The 14,291-nt window shown below is 38.2% G+C and overlaps 1 protein-coding gene across 1 annotated transcript in view; it reads right to left on the reverse strand.

Annotated features, from left to right (window-relative positions):
* The window catches only part of CNTN3 (contactin 3), a 243,292-nt gene that overhangs the window by 205,706 nt on the left and 23,295 nt on the right, over positions 1–14,291 (reverse strand). Inside the window, exon 2 of the mRNA XM_022572541.2 lies at positions 6,179–6,305. Coding sequence (XP_022428249.2) covers positions 6,179–6,305 — 127 coding nt within the window. The remainder of the gene's footprint in view (positions 1–6,178; positions 6,306–14,291) is intronic.

The following is a 14,291-nucleotide window of genomic DNA, read 5'->3' on the forward strand; positions in this document are numbered from 1 at the left end:
ATATCTAATATCTAACCTCCACATTTCTCCTGGGTTCTGACTGCTGACAGTATTAGCTATGTTTTTATTTCATGTTTTTCTGACGCCATTCAGAGCTTTTGATGACTCTAATAGGAAAGATGTCCTCTTTTTCCAGTTAATATTCTGTGGAGGATATAAGTAGACCTAAGCAGTCATCTTTGTCACCTCAAGGGCAATCTGTCTTAAAATAGAGCCAAAAAGAAGGATTCAATCCAAATTTAAGAATATCCTACAGAATAAACAATGGACCACTTCTGATCCTGTGATCCTTCAAGACACTCTTGACTCCCGAAATACGATCTAACCCCAAACTGCCTCTCTTTGTTTCCTCCCTGTTAACTTCATTCCATTTCTTTTTTCATGCCACCAATTTAGCTTTCACTGTTTGCTAAGCATTCTGAATGTAAGGATGAAGAACACACTGTCTTCACCTTGAAGGAAGTTACATCCGACCAGGCAAACTCACTTCATTTTGGTTAAGTTTTATAATCCAGGAAGGCCTAGGTGCAATGGGCAGTACATGGCTGAAGCATGGAACCCAGCTCTGAGGATATCGAGAAGGCTTCATGGGAGAGACAGTAGCACAGCCAAGTTTCAAATGCCCTGTAAGAGACACTGTCTACCTCTGCTTGCCTCAGGCACCAAAGAAATTCTTTCTTCTTTATGTTGTGCGATCATTCCAACCTTGTAAACATTTCATTGCTCTTAGTAGCTGACTCTGTGTGTGGGGACCAGAGCTCATCAGCTAGAGAAGTCAGGATGCTAAAAGGAGTTGAGCTTGAGGATAGGCTCAGAGAATTGGGCCTAGTAATCTAGCAGAACAAATTACATACCCTTAGGGCCAAGGGAATTCAGAGGAACAATAATTCTTACTTCCTTGGAGCACAAAAGTAAAATAACAGTGACATCAGATCTTACGTGGCAACAAGATATACATAAGGGACAAACTGCATATAATCAAAAGTATACTTTAAATATATTTCACATTTTATTAAAAAGAATATATCATATATTATACACAATACATGTGCTATATATGCTCTATCCTATACACTGTATGTGGTACCATGTATAGTATTATGGGGTGGGTCTCCACACGGATGTGTGTTTAGATAACGAGTAAACGCCTTACATTTACTCCTTGAATAAATGGTGAGCAGAAATTAGTCCATTATTTTTTCTTCGTTCTTATACTGAATGCATTTCAGTAAATTAAACATGTGCAGGATGTAACTCCATTATAGGGAACTCTACTTAAAAGGGAGAAACTGTGGCCGAGGGATCTGCATTTTGCAATGTTATATAGTCCTTACAACGTGTATATCCAAGATTCCTCACACTGTACTTTATTAAAATTATTTACTTGTTATATAAAGCTGGAAGAGAATGATGCTCTGGTTGCTTCCTTGTGATGAGAGAAAAACAGAAGAGCATTTATAGAAAAGAGTTGTGGATCCAAGGGTCAGAGTAGAGCAGTGCTGCCTGATAGAACCTTCTGCAAGCACCACAAGTTTCATCTGTGCTGTCCATTACAGTAGCTATTAGCTACACGTGACTGCTGAGCACTTGAAATGAGGCTGCTGTGACCAAGGAACTGAATTCCTAGTTTAACGGATTTAAACGTACATGGCCACCCTTGGCTACCAGCTACCATATTGAACAGCACAGCATGTACGTCTCCAGCTAGACTAAACTTTGTGAACACAAAGGCCACATGGGACACATTCACTTTTAAGGCTTATCTTCTTTGGCCTACATTATATTTAAAAAGAAAAACAGTCAACATTAGAAGTAGTTCAAAAAAGACAATTTCTCAATTTTAAAAATGTCTTGAAAAGGTTTTGTAATATTGGACCATGATTCCTGGATAGTAACAACTGGCCAGTGTTAAGGGGCAGTCATGACCAGTGGACGGACTTGTGGCTGAATGTGGGACGGTCTCCAGTCATTATTCAATATGTCCATATGTTCCTAAGGCAGGGCCACCTCTTTTAGTTTTGTTACTTACCTGGTCCCCATTGGCATTTGAATACTGTACTCCAGTCTAACCCAAATATGTGGTCCCTTTTAATCCTGAATGGAATCAGTAGAGGTGACCAGGGAGCCTCCTATTTGGGAATCTTTCATCTTAGCAAATGATGGGCATTTTTAACCCTTTAAAAATTGGAGAAAATCCTTCCCATTTAAAGAAGTTATTAATACTTCCTCAGGGTAACCTCTTTCAGAATCGTCAGCAATTAAAATGAGACTGAATACTAATTAACCTTTAAATACAGGCTTTGGGGCTCAGGCGGGAAGATGCAAAAGAAGGAATAAAATTCTCAATTAAACCCTAAAACAAGTAATTTCTCTTGAGAATTTCTGAACTTTTGGATTTCTAATATGGCCAATTAAGAGTTCTTTTTACACAGTGGGATAATAACAAAGACAAGATTTCTCATCAGAGAAGTTTGCCTCAGTCTATAAGACAAGCTCTGGGCTTTCAAAGGACATTCTTTTATAAGACTCATACACTTTATTCTGAAACTTGGGAAATGTGTTTGGACTGCTTTTAATTTACAGCTTCAAACGAACCACTAATTTTCCTCCTTGATATCTTTCTTTTCCCTCCCTCCCTCCCTCTCTCTATCTATGTGCTTAGATTTGTAAATACTTACAGAAAGGTATCCTTTCTCTGACTTTATGTAAAAAAAAAAAACCCATGCTATTTATTTATGTCCTCAAAGTCATTACCTATTTACACTATTTACCTGTAATTTTCAAAGGATAGCAAAAAATAAGAACAAGCAAGCATATTTTCTTCTGGAACAATTAAAGAAAAATGCAGAATATTACCTGGTTGACTACTAAAGTCAAAAGCTAGGGAAAAAATGAGGCCATAAATGAAGGTGTTATCTAGGTAGACACGGTCATGATTACAACCCACATCAGTCTATATTCCCATTTATTCCATTAGCACAATCTATTACTTATACAGATACCATGGATAACAGGGAGTTGTTGCTTATTATAGGAAAGTCTAATATTTTCACAATGAAAAGAGGTTCCCTAGTGCTTTTTCAATGTCTCAATTTCTTTTTTTTTTAATTAATTAATTTATTTATTTTTGGCTGCGTTGGGTCTTCGTTGCTGTGTGCCGGCTTTCTCTAGTTGCAGTGAGCTGGGGCCATTCTTCATTGCAGTGCGCGGGCTTCTCATTGCGGTGGCTTCTCTTGCTGAGGAGCACCGGCTCTAGGCGTGCAGGCTTCAGTAGTTGTGGCACGCAGGCTCAGTAGTTATGGCTCACAAGCTCTAGAGCGCAGGCTCAGTAGTTGTGGCACACAGGCTTAATTGCTCCGTGGCATGTGGGATCTTCCTGGACCAGGGCTCAAACCCATGTTCCCTGCATTGGCAGGCAGATTCGTAACCGCTGTGCCAACAGGGAAGCCCCCAAGGTCTCAATTTCTAATGACTATAAAGTGAAATTTTATACTGGTTAGAATTCTTTTTTTGTTTTTGAATTTTATTTATTTTTTTATACAGCAGGTTCTTATTAGTTATCCATTTTATATATATTAGTGTATATATGTCAATCCCAATCCCTCAATTCATCCCACCACCACCACCCCACCCCCCTGATGCTTTCCCCCCTTGGTGACCATACATTTGTTCTCTACATCTGTGTCTCAGTTTCTGCCCTGCAAACTGGTTCATCTGTACCATTTTTCTAAATTCCACCTATATGCGTTAATATGCGATATTTGTTTTTCTCTTTCTGACTTACTTCACTTTGTATGACAGTCTCTAGATTGAATGGATAAAGAAGATGTGGTACATATATACAATGGAATATTACTCAGCCATGAAAAGGAACGAAATTGGGTCATTTGTAGAGACGTGGATGAATACTGGTTAGAATTCTTAGCTTTAGAAAATCGTTCGAGCTATAATGAAAGTGTCTGCTCTATTTTCCTATAAGCCAAATATTTTAAAACAGTAACTAGCATGTAAAATTTCTTCATTTACCAGACTTAAAACCGATAAGTCAATTTCAGTCACACATCTCCTAATCTCAGATACAGATTTTTTTAGAATTTCAACATATAATATCTCAGGACATACAACAAATCATAAAAAGTATGGTGCAAAAGGCAGAATTTTATCAACATTTTATACATGTTATCAGTATGTTTAAACAAATACATTATGTTTACACAATGGCATCGTGTAAATACCTGGTATCACTTTAAATGTATTAATCCGGAATTAAAATAAATACCTGATATATAAAGAAATAATTACAACAAAAGGCTGTTTCTGGATTTCTAAGCTCAGGTCTTCTTGCTGTTTGATTAAACTTTACAAACATAATTCATCTATTCATTTAGAAATAAACTGCTGTATGACTATATCTTGTATCTTGACAATTTTGCAGCTGAACACATTTATCACCAAATTATTCACAAGATAAATGCCAGGAAATAACTTTACTGACAACAACAACCAAAAAACCCAGCCCACACATGAGTCATTTACATGGATTCTTTATAATATTCACAGTCGTATCTAAAAGGATAATCTTCCATTTCAGGGACAAACAAACAGATATATTTAGGAAGTGTTAGAATGTCCTACAAAAATGCCAGGAATAAATGTTTCCAGGATAATGTCTTGTTAAGTGGATCTGTTTATCTTCCCCCAAAAGAAGAAAATATTTTCAGCTTTTGTATGTGCTATGTCTGGTTAATTGAACTCGCTCATAAAACACAGTTTCTTGTTTTTTTAGTCATGTTAGGGACTTCCCTGGTGGTCCAGTGGTTAAGACTCCACGCTTCCAATGCAGGGGGCGCGGGTTCAATCCCTGGTCGGGGAAATAAGATCCCACAGGCCGCACAGTGCAGCCAAAAAAAAATAAAATCATGTTATACTTTTCTTATTTCTATAGGTTAAGGAAGAGGCACACAGAAAACTTTCTATCACCTCTGTCAATTCTAACCAGTAACCTGGAATCTTTACATTTATTTTGTTGAAAACACACAACAGGTGCTCAATAAATATGCTGTTGAATACTGTTGAAAGAAACTGACCTTGATTACTTCCAGATGCAAAAACACCAAGGTCTACCTTCTAGTCTAATGGTGACCCAGTTTAACAATGACTGTTCATTTCTATTATCTACACGGGTTAAGCAAGCAATAGAAGATCTACTCGAAACATTTAGAATTTCACTAATAAAGGCTGAAGTCTGCTTGTTCTGCAGGTTATAGAAAAGGTTTTGCCAAGCGTACTAATACTGTAAACAGAGTGTTTCAGACAAATGCTCACAGTACTCAAAAGAGCATGTTGTTTTCAAGGTACCTCAAGCATTTTCTCATAACCATTCATACAAAAGCAGCATATGCTATTGATAAATAATTCATCTCTTCATTAAAGTGGGCCCCCTGAGCACCCCTAAAAGTAAAAATCGTTAATCTTGTATTATTTAATAAAGTAAATATCCATCCCATCCAAATAATCCACCATCATCTCCCAAAAGTTAATATTTTTATCTTAAGGTGATGGGAGTTCACTTTTTTTTTCTTTTTTCCTTGTACCTTTCTGTTGTTTAAAGTTTTCAGTGAACAAGTTATTGTTTATGTAATCTGAGATATACACTTTCACATGAAAAAATATAATAAATTTATTTTCCCTTCAAGAATAATTAAAATGACTTCAGTAGGAATGCATTTTATTCTTCTATACTTAATGAACCTTCTAACATATACTCAGTAAAACAGCAAAGGAAGGATAGATGCTGTTACCTTTTTCTCAAACTATGATTGCTACATACCTTTGCAACACACTGAATTTCACCCCCACAATGGATGTGTTCCCAAGGACTACATGTAAATCCAAATCTATACATTGTTTTACCACAAATCAAAGAAAATACATTGTTTATTTAAGAGATGCTACCATGTTTCTCTTTAATCAAGAAATCTTACTGTAAAATGAATAATCAATCAAATATATACAATGTGGAGCCAAATGTTTATGTATGAGCTCTGCTGAATACAGCAGACAACTATAGCTTCATGTATTATTTCTTACCGACAGCATAAATATACTGAAGCAAAAAAAAGTTCACAACTGCCACATCGTTTTTTCTTAATTTGGATTTTCAAACATTCCACTGTACCTGTAATGAGGTGAAGGGTTGCCTCGTGCTTCACAATTTAAAGTTATTTTTTTATCCTCTGAACCAACAGGAAAAATGCTGTTGCTGGGTTCTTTGATAAACACTGGGCCTTGTAAGAGCAGCTCACCTATATGGGTGGGAAAAATAATCGTAATAAGTAAGAGCTAGTGTACAAGCTGCACTCTACAATCTAAGAAGAAAAGCAAGCAACTAGTGTCTGCTCTTTAAAAAAAAAAAAAAACGGAAAGAAAAAGCAGGCTTTGCTTCTTCCCTCATCCACAAAGATGCCCTGTAGGCACTGCTTTGTTTATAAGCATCACTTAAGCCATCTTTAACAGCCTAGTAACACTTCTAAGAGAATGAAAATTACGATCAAAACCACTGCCTTATTAATAAGATTACTTAAAAGAATAAATAAGGCTGTACTAATTACTTTTTGTAACATAAACTCTACCTAAATTATCGTTGGTAAATTACCTAGTCTAGGAAGCCTTTCTGTCATAAGCCTCTTTACAAAGCTAAAGCTGTTCTGAAAATCAGTTGAATCCCTGAGTATTATTGTCTTTCTCCTAAAACCCTACCATGTCTGCAAACCTGAATGCGGACAATGTTATTTTGCATTCTGACCTCAAAACACTCAATTTTTGGTGGGATTTCCATTTTACTACTAGCAAATTGAAAAGAAGGATACAGCACTGAACAAGTGTCCTTTAAAAAGTGTCTCTACGTTGGTTAAGAGAACTTGAACATTCTGAGAATTCCCACATACACACACACAAAAAAAATTAAAAACCTGTGTCTTTGTACTATGAATTTCAAAAGGAATGAGATAATGCCATCACCAAATGCTTATGCTACTGCAATTGTATAATCATTACCAGAGCGTTTCTGAATACAAACATATTCACGGGGCGGGGCGGGGGGGGGCTCTTTTCTCTCCTATCTTGAAATGCTCAGTAAAGTTGCAGAGAATGAATAATCAGACTAAGAGACAAAGACAACCCATGAACAGATGACAAAGAAAACGAGACGGAAAATAACCCCCGAAAGCCCAGAAACCATTTTGGCTACTTAACTAAGTAATAACATTACAACATTAATAAAAATGTTTCCCATAATAACTGGAATAATAAAATAACATAATACTGAAAATAATCATTGAAATTATGGAAAAGCAGCAAAGCCACCACATGAACCCCACGTGCCCACATCTTTTCTTTAATCTCCACCACGCTCTGTGAGGTAAGTACCGTAATTATTCCCAACGCACAGAAGAGAAGTGTTGAATATAAGAGTGGTTAGGTGAAGTGAGCAAGTACACACAGCTTTTCAGAATGTACACACTGGAGATTATCTGATTCCAGTCCATGTAGTGATACTCTCTGGACTTCTGCCCAGTGAATTTGGCCTTGCCGTTAATCTGGCCTTTGGGAGGTAATCTATGTCTTACCTGATAGGAATGCCTTTGTTTAGTGTGAGGACTGGTCACCTGGGTCTGAGGGTGGGAGTGGCCACACCTGATAGTCCTTGATGGGGGCTGACCAAACTAGAAAGACCAACCACATGACTGACAGTAGGAGATTTGGTCACATGGGATGAGGTGACTTGGAAACTGCTCTCAACCCCATATGCAATCAATCAACCATGACTGCAGAATGAAGCCCCAGTAAAAACTTTGGATGCTGAGGTCTGACGAGCTTTCTGGTTGCCAATTCTCCTCGTGTGCTGTCACACATCAACACCAGGATGGTAACACACACACAAAAAATTAAAAACATTAGCATTCAGGACTCTTCTAGAGTCTGCCCTATGCTTCTCTTCCTTTGGCTGATTTTAATATGTATCTTTTCCCGGTAATAAGCCATAATCATGAGTATAATAGCTTTCAGTGACTCCTGTCAGTCCTTCTTGTGAATAACCAAACTCAGAATTCACATTTGATGATATAAATGAGGGCAGTCTGGGGACTGTGCACTCAAACTTCAAAGTCTGGCTAACTCTGGGAAGCCTTCCACTGCAACATCACCACGCAGTTAACCCTTACTACTGCTCACCATGATTTAAGAAAGCAGTGGGCTATCCTTGGAAGTCCCTGGTTTTTGTTTTTGTTTTTTGCTTTACAATGTTGTGTTACTTTCTGCTGTTTAACAAAATGAAATCAGCTATACGTATACATATATCTCCATATCCCCTCCCTCTTGCGTCTCCCTCCCACCCTCCCTATCCCACCCCTCTAGGTGGACACAAAGCACCGAGCTGATCTCCCTGTGCTATGTGGTTGCTTCTCACTAGCTATTTAACATTTGGTAGTCTATATATGTCAATGCCACAAGTCCCTGGTTTTTATTTACACATAAGGGGAAAACGTCACAAAGGAAAAGAAAATCTCACTTTTCCTTTGTGGAAAAGGACAACCTCCAGAAGAAAGGAATTTTGAAACAGCTGCTAATCAAATAGTCCCTAATCAAAAAAGAAATGCTGTCGTTTTCTTGAATTTTTTCCCTTCAAACAGTTTACTGCATAAAAATAAATACAAAAATGACAGTGTTTTATTAATTTGAATATCCTTCTGTCTGTTACAATGTCTGTAAATATTTGCAAAGAGGGTGGATTCTTCATAGCATGTTTTCTAGTGTAATGGTTTCTGATTTATTTGCAGTGACATATATTTTATTCCTTTAGGAGATGGTATAGCACCACTGTCCTGACAAACTGATGTACACAGGGCTTGAAAGCAATAATATTTTAACATAATGGCATACATTTGAAACTAGCAGGTAAGTTGGGGCAGAAAACCAACAGAAGGAAAATTGGGTCTAGATAAGAAGGGGGTGATTTCAATGCAAAAGACAAAGAGAGGTGTTTTAACAAATTTCCTACAAGTGACCACTATGAAAACCCAAACATTCATCATCACCCAATAGAAGTCGAATTCCCAAATGATGTTCTCATTCTTCTCTAGAGACTGCTATAAATTTTATTTATTTATTTATTTATTTGCTATAAATTTTAGATGGTGGTACTAAATACTTAGAAACATTTTTTTCTGAGACCCTTTTGAAAGAGGGATGATAATAGCTAATTTGCTAACATTTACGTGCCAGGCACTGTGTCAGCCTCATCTCCCTATTGCCAGGCTGCCTTTGACGCATCCCCTACTTTCTGAGGTCCAGCTGCACTGCCATCCTTGTCTTTGCCTCTCAGACATGCCGAGCTTTGGGTTGACCTTCCTTCTTCTTCTTGTGCTCTGGTTTCCTTTTCTCATTCAGAACTCAGCATAACTGTCATCTTCTCAGCTTAAATGAGACTGCCCCTCCCCGCCCTAAGTCATTACTCACCCCTCACTTCCACCACATATCAGCTGTCTCTCACTACCTGTAAACAGTATACATGTTTATACGAGTGTTTGCTATTTATCTGTATCTAATTCATTGCTGCCTCCCCAACTCCTAGCACATGGCAATTCTCAACACTCAATATCCATCTGCTGAATGCACAATTAAGACGAAGAAATTCTCGCAATAACTCAATGTAAGGCAGATACTGACTTACAGCTGGTGACTGGTAAAGCTAAGATTTTAACTCCAGAGCTTATTTTCTCACCTGGTAGCTGTTTGGCCTCCCCAGAAGAAATGAGACCCAGAGAGGTTATATAACCAACCAAGGTAACACAGTGTTTTAGTGAGAGACTTGGGATCACACCCCAGTGGTCACAGTGTTGGTTTGTTTCCGTTTCCATTAAACCACACTGTTCTAAATATGCTCAAAGGTGAAAATTAACCATCAGCTTGCTTCTTCCACTTCAGTATTTCCTGATGATACTGGAGTTAACAGCCTATGAGGCACATACCTGCCATTTCTGAAACTTAAGGCTCCTAAAGGCTTTTCAGGCCATCAGCAGCCATTCAAGAGTCTCCGACGACTCCTAAAATTTAAGTGCAAATTAATAATCAGGAACTTCCCTGGTGGCACAGTGGTTAAGAATCCGCCTGCCAATTCAGGGGATGTGGGTTCGAGCCCTGGTCCGGGAAGATCCCACATGTCGCGGAGCAACTAAGCCCGTGTGCCACAACTACCGAGCCTGTGCTCTAGAGCCCATGCGCCACAACTACTGAGCCCGCGTGCCACAACTACTACTAAAGCCTGCGCGCCTAGAGCCCATGCTTCGCAACAAGAGAAGCCATCGCGATGAGAAGCCCGCACACCGCAATGAAGAGTAGCCCCCCGCTCGCCGCAACTAGAGAAAGACTGTGCGCAGCAATGAGGACCCAACGCAGCAAAAATAAAAAATAAAATAAATAAATTTATAAAGAAAAAAATCAAACATGACAGGTTGGTCCATGCTTCATACTCAGAAAAGACACAAAGGCCACTCAATCTTGTTTCCCCAGAATAATACCGGTGATGAGAGATGCTGGGTTATAATGTTCTAGTCTCCTGCTGGCAATATAAGCTTAAAAGGAAAAGATTCTGAAGTCTTTGCTAACCTAAAGGAAATTATCCAACAGTTTCTTCAAAGCTAATTTTGATCCTCCAAAGGACAAAACCTTGACTATTCATACAGATATTCATAACCAGCAAAAAGCAGCTTGGCTGAAAAGAGAAGGGGGCCTCATGCCTAACCAAATGGATTCCGTGTAACATTTAGATTGATGCTCAACTTTACTTTTTGTGACGGGGGCATTTTTTTGATATGCTGGCCTGGCTCCTAAGCTCCATTTTAAGTTTATAACCTAAAATAAAGGGCATATAACACTTCTGAACAGGACTAATAATTCCAAAAATCCAATCCTGAGGTGTTTTTTTTCCCCTCCAAACACCCAGAGGCTACTAGTAATAACTCCCTTTGAATGTAAGTAGAAGCTTTATGAGCTCCTAAGGTAATGTCACTAAAAGATCAAGCTGTGGCCAATCAATTCTAATGGTCATACTGCATACAATTTCTATGAAGAATGACCGAGAGGAACAAAGGATTGCAGGCAGTTGCATTACTTTTACTAAAAGAAATAAAAGTCCTAAAATACTACAGTGTTATCTCTGAAATTCCTACAGAAAAGGAAAGCATACCCCATTTTCCCTTGCTGACTTACATCATAGCTACATGACACAAAAAAGGAGGAAATGAAGAGGGTAAATCCAAAAAGAGAGCTAGGGTTGGTAGTGCTGTTTAAGGCAGAATGTAAATAAGAGGGTGGATCTAGAAAGGAATATTCAATGTACTTAAAAGAGATACCTGACCCAAACAGAAGGATCTCTAGCCCACATCAGAGAAAGTAAAATAATACGGTGCCAGTGAGATGAGGTCTAAATTCCAGTCCTTGCTATTCCACAGGAAAGAAAATTTAAGATGGAAACACTCTGTAGCAGTGGGACATCACCTTTGATTTTGGCATCGGCGGTCTACTGCTAGAAAATGCTTAAAAAAAAAAAAAAAAAAAAGCAAGGGATGACTAGAATAAAATTCCATTTATATTCTTCCAATGTCAGGGGAGGCCGAAGAATTCAATCTTAAGATAATTCATTTCTTTAACAAATATTTGAAGGCCAGACACGCACACCATGTGCAAAACTAGCTGTGGCAGATACTGTCGGTTGTCTATACGGCAGTTCTTCCCTAAGTGTTTTCCTTGCCTTCAGAACTTGCCTTTTCATCAGAGATGCTGAAAGCACCAGATATGTTACCTTTCTAGGACTCTTTGTAGTTTTTGACTGGAAAGCAGGGTAGACAGGGGAGATTGGGTTAGGAGACCAGTAACAGCCAAAAAGGGGTGTATTAGTTTGCTAGGTCTGCCATAACAGAGTACCACAAACTGGGTTGCTTAAGCAACAGAACTTAATTTGTCTCACAGTTTGGAGGCTAGAATTCTCAAATCAAGGTGTGGGCATGGTTGATTTCTTCTGAGGGCTCTGAGGTGAGGATCTGTTCCAGGCTTGTCTCCCTGGCTTATAGGTGTCCTCTTCTCCCTGGGTCTCTTCACCTCATCTTCCCTCTCTGTGTGTCTCTATATCCAAATTTCCCCCCTTAATAAGGATACATCCATAATGGATTTGGGTCCACCCTGATTATCTAATCTTCACTAATTACATCTGCAATGACCCTGTGTCCAAATAAGGTCACATTCCGAGGTCCTGAGGATTAGGGCTTCAACACACAAATATTGAGGGGATACATTTCAACCCATAACAAGAGGTAAAGGAAAATCTGCTAGAGGCTTCTAGGAAAGGGTCCTCACATCTTTGAGCTCTTGAACCAACATGAATCACGTTAACTCTAAACATCATGTGTTGGAAAAATAAACCTCTGACGCGTTGTCATCTGCAGCTCAGTCTACTGTAACTCACATGCTAAAAGAAAACAGGGAAAAGACAATATAGCATACTTCAGATGAGAAAGAATAAAACACGAGGAATAACTAATTCATCCATTTCCCACGCCTGGAAATGTTACCAAGCAATTAGGTTAAAAGGAAAAATGCTGGAGTATGACATATATCTGGAGTATGACAGCGTGACGGACAGCATTAGAAAGTGATAAAATTCTTTAAATTGCTAATAGTTCACTACTTGATTTGCTCAATCGTTACTTCGTGCTTTGTCCATAAACAGAAATGGAGAAACTGCGTGAGAAGCAGTATTCAATAGTTACGGAATTAGAACTGAAAGTGGCTATTTAAGCTTTACAAGTACTAGAAATAAATGTTCACGTAAATGAATGCTCCTCCCTAAAGTGGCAGATCCCTTCCAACGCATGACAATTTTTTTAAACCAAGAATTGTATTTTTCCTCTCACTGCAACCTGCCTACAAAAAACACAATAAGGCTCATACCCATACACGTTTACTTGCCTAATAGTCATGTTTAAGGTTAAATATCTGGACTTTAGCACTTCAGTAAACCAATCACAGATTTTGATGAAAGCTGTTGTCTGTTTCACTGGATGGATGAATATTCAGTATGTAATATAGTTGAGTAAAATAAGAGAATTTGGGAATACTTCTGAGGGTAGCTAATATTTTATCTTGATGCTTTTAATCCAATGGCTATATTTCTGAATTGTGAAATATCTTTACATTTCAATGATACGTTTAACCAATTTACAGTCATATTGCAGGAAATAATGTACTGGGGAAGAAAACAAACTTAGAGGACATGGGTTGAAGTCTTAGTAGATTAAAATGTTTTCATAATACTCTGTCTTTCTTTCTTTAAATACATGTTATTGTCTTTTTATGAATGTGAGTTTTAGTGCTTTTAAATCTCCCTGACATCTTTCCGTAATACCCAGTCCATAATTATACCTTTCTTGCTAGATGGCTTAATAGCAACTCCACATGATAAAAAAAATGTTACAGTACTATTGTTAGATGCAGTGCGCCATGTGTACAATACACCCAGGAATACACAATCCATGGCTCATTTATTTGAAAAGAAAAAAAAACACTTATAACTCCACTTTCTATTATACCAACTTATACTGAGTATCTCTGAAGTGTGCCAATTCATAAGGTTCTCCCCAATCATACTGAATTGAAAACACTTCATTAATCAACTCTTTTAAAAACATTTCTTTAGTATACTTCTCTCAAAGAATTTAATAGAGCTGGTTATATTTGTGGTTTCTCTTCTTTACCAAAGAGATTGGGTCAAGGCTTTCTGGGGCCCAAGCAGGACTTTCTTCGTGTATTTTAGAAAGAATGTTTCATATCAAACTGTAGTTGAAGGCTATTGTTTTCTATGAAAAAATAATTATACAATAAAGGATTCCTACGGTTGTAACGGAGAAGCCATTAAGAAGTAACGGGAACTGGTGATTGCATTTTGTAGTATTTTTGCAGCTGTAATCTCATGAAGTAGAAAAGAGCGTACTCTTTTCCTGGCTCCACCTCCATAAGCAGAAGCCAGCACTGTGTTTGTAAATGTCTAAGTATATGAAACACCATCTAGATCTCTCGTCCCACTTCTTTCCCCAAACAAGGATCCTGCTTTTATATTTCTAGACCACTGAGGGGAATTAAGCTGGGTTGTAGGGTAGGTACGGAGATCCAAGAAAGCAGGACAAAGGACAACCGCTCCCAAAACTGTATTTGGAACTACGGGTGTTGGTGGGGGAAAG

This window comes from Delphinapterus leucas, chromosome 10, assembly GCF_059928025.1.
Source record: "Delphinapterus leucas isolate spDelLeu-1000000601 "Yukka" chromosome 10, BTC_Dleu_Yukka2, whole genome shotgun sequence".
In the NCBI taxonomy this organism is placed as follows: Eukaryota; Metazoa; Chordata; class Mammalia; order Artiodactyla; family Monodontidae; genus Delphinapterus; species Delphinapterus leucas.